The sequence below is a fragment of the Sinocyclocheilus rhinocerous genome, unplaced genomic scaffold (genome assembly GCF_001515625.1).
Source record: "Sinocyclocheilus rhinocerous isolate Xijiao unplaced genomic scaffold, SAMN03320098_v1.1 scaffold508, whole genome shotgun sequence".
NCBI classification, from domain to species: domain Eukaryota; kingdom Metazoa; phylum Chordata; class Actinopteri; order Cypriniformes; family Cyprinidae; genus Sinocyclocheilus; species Sinocyclocheilus rhinocerous.
The window spans coordinates 130,086-136,885 of NW_015650695.1; the positions used below are offsets into that span (position 1 = coordinate 130,086).

The following is a 6,800-nucleotide window of genomic DNA, read 5'->3' on the forward strand; positions in this document are numbered from 1 at the left end:
CGATGCAACGCGTAAAAAGACAGTATAAGTCATTATAATCCGTATTTATGTCCCCACTGTATGCAACAAATGCCTCGTTTGTAATGGGTTTTATGTGTTTTGTCTCGTCGCGCCGGGACACAGGGCATCACAATATGGTAAGGGGTGTAACATTTCCGTCACATGCTTGAGGTATTCGGCCAATCACAACGCACTGGATAGCTGGCCAATCACAGCACAACTCGCTTTTCAGAACGATGAGCTTTGTAAAAATCGGCGCGTTTCAGAAAGGCGGGGCATAGAGGAGAAACAATAATGTACAGTATGTGGAAAATAATGTGTTTTTTAACCTTAAACCACATAAACACATTGCATTAAACCAAATACACAAAATAATGTTCTTTTTAGCAACGTCATGACCCCTTTAATAACAGTAAAATGTACTTCGAAATTAATTTTGAATTAGGTTTTATTTTTATTTTTTATTTTGTTTTTAGTAATTTTTTCTGTGCTTAGTCATTTTTATTAGTTTTGGGGGGGTTTTTGTTTTTTTTTACACCATACAGCTTACATTTTTTTAAAAGTTTATTACATTTCTTAAAGGGACAGTTCACATTTTGATAATTTACTCACCGCCATGTTCTCCGCCATTTCTCTCTTTTGTTGAACACAAAAAAGAAGATATTTGATATGTCGGTAACCAAACAGTTGTTGAAAGCCACTGACTTCCATAGTATTTTTTTTTCATACTATGGAAGTCAGTGGAGACCAGCAGCTGTTTAGTTAGCAACATTTTTGTTCAGCAGAAGAAAGAAACTCGTACAGGTTTTGGATAACTTGAGGGTGAGTAAATAATTACATTTTTCAAGTTTTTCATTTTTATTAATATTTTATTTCAGAATTATATCAGTTACTGAAAATGATTTTTAATAGTTAAATTTTTAGATTTAGTTAAATTTAACAACACTGATTCATACTATAGTTAATTTTGGCCATTGATAAGCTGCTAATTATTGATATATCAATAACAAAAAAAGGTTGATAGTTAAATTCTATACAATTCAGTCTAAAATAAACTAAACTAAAACTACACTAAAATCAATCATTTTAAATGCTACAAGTGAATGTAGGCATCATATTATAAATGCACAGTATAAAAACATTATTACGAGTTACCGTCTTCCACCATTTTGTAGAGTACCCCAGAACGTAATCAACGTAATGAGCGTTGTTTACATTCGGTAGACAGCATGCGCATGCTGAACATAAACAGCACTCATTAAGCTGATTACGTTCTGGGGTACTCTCCAAAATGGTGGAAGACGGTAACTCGGGGAGAAGAATTGCTGAATAAATTATGTTATTATTGTTTTCTTTGTGCACAAAAAGTTTTCTCGTAGCTTCGTAAAATTACAGTTGAACCCCTGATGTCACATGGACTATTTTACCAATGTCCTTGCTACGTTTCTGTACCTTGATCGAGGTAATATCCTTGCTGTCTATGGGAGGGTCAGAGAGCTCTCAGATTCCATCAAAAATATTGTTTTCCGAAGATGAAAGATGAACGAAGGTCTTACGGGTTTGGAATGACATGAGAGTAAGTAATTAATGACAAAATTTTCATTTTTGGGTGAACTATCCCTTTAAGGACATTATTTTGAGGTTTTATAAAGATTAGTGAGTGTTTGAAGTGAGCATGCATTTACACAAGATTTTTTTTTTTTTTAAATCTAAAGTTGGCTGATATCGGAGGTCTTACGGGTTTGGAACAACATGAGGGTGAGTAATTAATGACAGAATTTTCATTTTTGGGTGAACTATCCCTTTAAGGACATTATTTTGAGGTTTTATAAAGATTAGTGAGTGTTTGAAGTGAGCATGCATTTACACAAGATTTTTTTTTTTTTTAAATCTAAAGTTGGCTGATATTTGGCTGAAAACTGATATTTTCCTGACACATTGTGAATTCCTCTTTTAAATACCAAGGTATTTCTACGGTCATTTACAAAGCGCAAAGTAAGAGAATAAAATAGCACAGGTACTGCGGCAACCCAGGATTTAGCAGAAGATGAAGGGCCACAAATAGGAGGCACAAGAAAACAGATGTGTGGCGAAATAATAATGTACAGTATGTGGAAAATAATGTGTTTTTTGAACCTTAAACCGCATAAACACATTTCATTACACCAAATACACAAAATAATGTTCTTTTTAGCAGCATCATATGACCCCTTTAAATAGTTCTAGTTTTAGTTAACAATAATAACCTTGTTCTATAAAAGGCTGTTTTGCTTGCATGAATTAAAAGGGTCAACACTACTATTATAGGGCTTGTATACAAGGCTAAAGGCGCATACTGTGAGAGGCGTGTGATGAATGAACAGAAAGATGGTTACAGGGAAAATTCCACTAGTCATCATTTACTCACCCTCATGTCATTCCGAACCCGTTTGACTTTCTATCTTGCGTGCAGACTCTTTTCTGTTGCCATACGGGTTAAGAAGGACATAAGGGTCCGTAAATGATGACACAATTTCATTTTTGAGTGAACTATGCCTTGAAATCAAAAACAATAAGACATAAAATTGAAGAGGAAAGCAGCATTAGTTCCTATAGGAGCGACGTATAGTGAAAGTATGGGAGAGGACGGGTGTATTAGTTTTGACAGAAGCCCTAGCATACAGAAGATAGAGGAGAGAAAGAGAGAATTAGTTGAGACAGGAGCATCGGCAAACTCCTGATGATGAAAGAGACTCGAACCGCAGCGGCTGGCACCCCAGCGGGAGTGAGAACCTCGGAATTAGGGTGTGAATCGAACCAGCTAGAGTTTCCAGAATTGGGGGCAGTGAAGCAAACAGCAGCCTGGGGTTTCACGAGATCCCCATCTCAATTTGGCCAAATTGGTGTAGCTCTGGATAGGTGAGTGTTTATACACCCTGATGATGCATTTCAGTGATTTGATAAACAAGAGCAGGTTCTGAATGGATTGTTTGGTGGGATTATGATCATGAGCCATTTAAACTGAGATGTGTTTCTTTCAACCACTCAAAACACACTCGAAATCACCTAGCAAGCCCTGGTAAAAACCCTAGCAAGTACATAGCAACATGCTAAAAACATGCAGAACATCTTAGCAAGCACATTGCAATGCTTTTCTGCACCACTCCAAATTCCTTCAGAAATAAAATCCAGGGAACAATTGTTAAACTCTCAGTGACAAACATAACTTTAAAATAATAAATAAATGTAATAACAACTACAATAATACACATATATAAAATACTGTTCAAAAGTGCGCAATCGGTAAGATATTTTTCAAGAAAGTATATTTTTATGCAGCAAGGACACATTATATTGATCAAAAGTGACAGCAAAGATTTTTATAGACACTGTTACAAAAAAAATTCTATTATTTCAAATAAATGCTGTTCTTTCTATTCAAGAATTCCGGGGGGGCAACGAATGTATCACGGTTACCACAAAAATAGTAAGCAACTCAACTGTTTTAAATAATAATAATAATAATACATATTTTATTATTACCAATATTGATCAAAATTTAAAAAATGATAAAATCACTTTTACGTTTTAAAACATTTTTAATATTATTTCACAATATCACTGTTTTTACTGTATGTTTTAACAAATGAATGCAGCCTTGGTGAGCATAAGAGATTTTTGCACTGCAAACTTTTGAATGTATATGTAAATATATAAAAAATTGTACATGTAAATATATATTTAGCTAACATATAAACTATGTTTGATGAGTTCCTGCAGTCTTCTAAGCTTAGTATGAAATAACACCTGAACTGAACTGACATCAGAACTCATGTGTTTTATCTTCAAGATTACTTGAATCATAAACATACATTGGGGTTTGGATGAAGACCTAAAACTTGACCTGATATATAGTGTATTACTTCTACACCTGCTTAAATTAACAGTTAAACTGAAATTAAAATGGAACTGAATTGAGAAAAAATTAATAGCGACAACTCACCCGATTGACAAAGTCCTGGTATCCAGGGTAGTAGGTGGTGACGATGGAGAATATGTACCAGTCATATTCCTCCATTATGTTAAGCATGACAGAGGCCTGCTGCTCTATAGAGGGTCCAAACTGGAAGAACATGGAATGGTCATCCTGCAAGAAACAAAGATACATGCATACATGAGAACAGAAGAATCGAGGCGAATCACATTATAATAGGATATCAGTTGGTTATAGTTATAGTTCATACTGGTTTTCAACAGTACATAGAGTATGTCAAAGAGAGAGATGAGAATTTGCTTGCTCAATCATTTTTCTTGTATTCTTCTTGCCTCCAGCCCATTACAAAGAAAAAGTGACACATCCAAAGTTAAGTATAATTTTTTTTTCTTTTCACCACAGTTTGGATAAAGGGAACAAGGATCAGGAGAAAGAGAAAGAGGGTAGAGAAATATGAACCGCAGTTCGCCAGATCTAACATCTGCTGCATCAAAGCCTGTGAACGAGACACATTTTGCTCCCTTAACATCTAAATGACCACTTCACTCCTGAAACAAATCCCAGGCAGTTCAAATGTCAAAATGAAATGATTTTGGTACATTGGTGATGAATGATTTCAAATGTTTATAATAAGCACGTTAATGAACTCTTCACATCTAGTATGCATACATTGATGCGAGTGTGTGTTTGTGTAAGCAGTCAGTAGCAAATAAGCCAAATCATTTTAAAGCTATGCACACATGTAAGACAGTGCACATGAATGCATGCACACTGATGTATAACTCTGTACATGCCTGTAAATGATTGTTCTGTGTGTGCACTCATGTGTGAAGTCGGTCGTGGGCGTTTGCCATGTTAGTCATGCCGCATGGCGAAATCTCAGTCTCTCTGTCTTTCTCTCTTTCAGGTCTCCACGCTCTACTCAACATCAAAGCCACTCCCCTGGGGTCCGAGATGGACTGATCCTTTACCTTGATTCGGCTTCAATGCGGTAACAACACTGATGGGGCTGCGGGGAGGGGGGCTTAGCTTGTTAATCTAACGGCTGTAGTATAATATTTTACGTATGTGTTTATATATTCTTGTTTTGTGGATTTTCACTAAATGTTTAATGTGTGCCCAATTTGCCAGTCTGTATGTGTGTGTCTTTGCCTCTTTAATTTTCTGACTTCTATTCATTTACGTGCCCCCAATATTAATTTCCTGTCTTAATTCCTCCTCTTCCCTTTTGGAGTTGATCCCATCAGGAGAGGTGGGACTCCAGTCATGGGGTCAGTAAGATTTCTTTTTTTTTCGGAAAGAAATTAGCTCTTTTACTCAGCAAGCAAGAATTAAAGTGATCAAAAATGACAGTTAAGACATTCATAATGCTATAAAAAAAAATATATATTTCAAATCAATGCTGTTCTTTCTATTCATTAAAGAAAGATGTAAAAATGTGTATCATGGTTTCCATAAAAAATTTCAGCAGCACAACTGTTTTTAGCATTGGGAAGAAAAATAAATATTTTTTATGAGCACTGAAATTCAGTTTTGCCATCACAGGAATAAATGACATTTAATATTAAATATATATAAAAAAACATGAAAATAGAAAACCGTTCTTGTAAAATATAATATAATATCTATTAGTGTTGTCAATTTAACATGTTAATTAATTAGTTATTGAAAAAGGCCGTATTAGTTTGTTATTGGGACTATCATTTCATTAAAAAATAGTTTCTTATTTCCATATTAAAGGGGTCATCGGATGCCCATTTTCCACAAGTTGATATGATTCTTTGCTCTGAGAGACTGTTTACTTTAGCCGCGAAAAACTTGCTAACTAGCACGTTATTAGGAAAGGCGATTGCAAAGATTCATAAAAAAAAACTTATACTCACTTCTGCTGTAAGTGAAGCTGGATCACAAATGATTCGTGCGAACATAGACGCATTTAGGTAGATCGGGGGGACGCATTCCCTTCACAGACAAAAGTAATCCACTGCATCTTCAGTGGCTCAGATGTCGGGAGTAAATGGCAACTGCTATGTAAGGGTGTAACGGTATGAACATTTCTTATCACGATTATAGGGACCAAAATGATCACGGTTATCAGTATTATCACGCTATTGTTAAAATGTGCTGGTTATGTTAAAAAAGTACTGACACATAAATCACTTCACCAAGTTTTATATTTAAAAATCAACAAACAACAAATAAAATGACTTTTTGTTTGCATAATCACTAAAACAATAACATTACCAATGATGTTCGGATTTTAAATGACAACTTGACTGACAACAGTTTAATAGCATGTTGAAATATCTAATGTAAATGTTCAAATAAAGCTTTGAAAAAGTTTCATAAAAAGGTAAACCTCACATTTCAGCCTTTAAATAAAGAATAAAGATATAAATCGAAATGATAATTGATTAATAAACGATTATATGTATTTTATCTGCTCCATAAATAATTCTAGATAACTTATCTGAATTGTTTAAATGTGTAGAATCCACATAAGCTTGTTTTTCATCAACCGGTCAAAATTTACAGCCGGGCATGCAAATTCGGACCATTTTTTGCCAGACAGAAACTGCACACAGGCTGAATGTAAATATAAGTCTCTGTAAATCCACTCACTGACACTAGGTGGCGCTTATGGAAAAACTGAATTAGAGCTGCTTCCCGTAACCTCCGTGGACAAAGCAGTATTGCGATTAAGAACACTTCCTTTAGGTATTACATGGAGCGAAGATGAAAACAAAATGCCATCGAATCGTTTCTGAAGACAGTCAGAACCTTCAGAGGTACATTCATATAATTAATTAATTCATATATTCATTTG

At 34.9% G+C, this 6,800-nt stretch overlaps 1 protein-coding gene across 2 annotated transcripts in view; it reads right to left on the minus strand.

Moving 5' to 3' along the window:
* The window catches only part of LOC107712222 (glutamate receptor ionotropic, NMDA 2B-like), a 102,604-nt gene that overhangs the window by 40,116 nt on the left and 55,688 nt on the right, over positions 1 to 6,800 (minus strand). For both annotated transcript variants that reach the window (XM_016517389.1, XM_016517388.1), the window contains exon 4: positions 3,983 to 4,126. In XM_016517389.1, the coding sequence (XP_016372875.1) occupies positions 3,983 to 4,126 (144 nt within the window). The remainder of the gene's footprint in view (positions 1 to 3,982; positions 4,127 to 6,800) is intronic.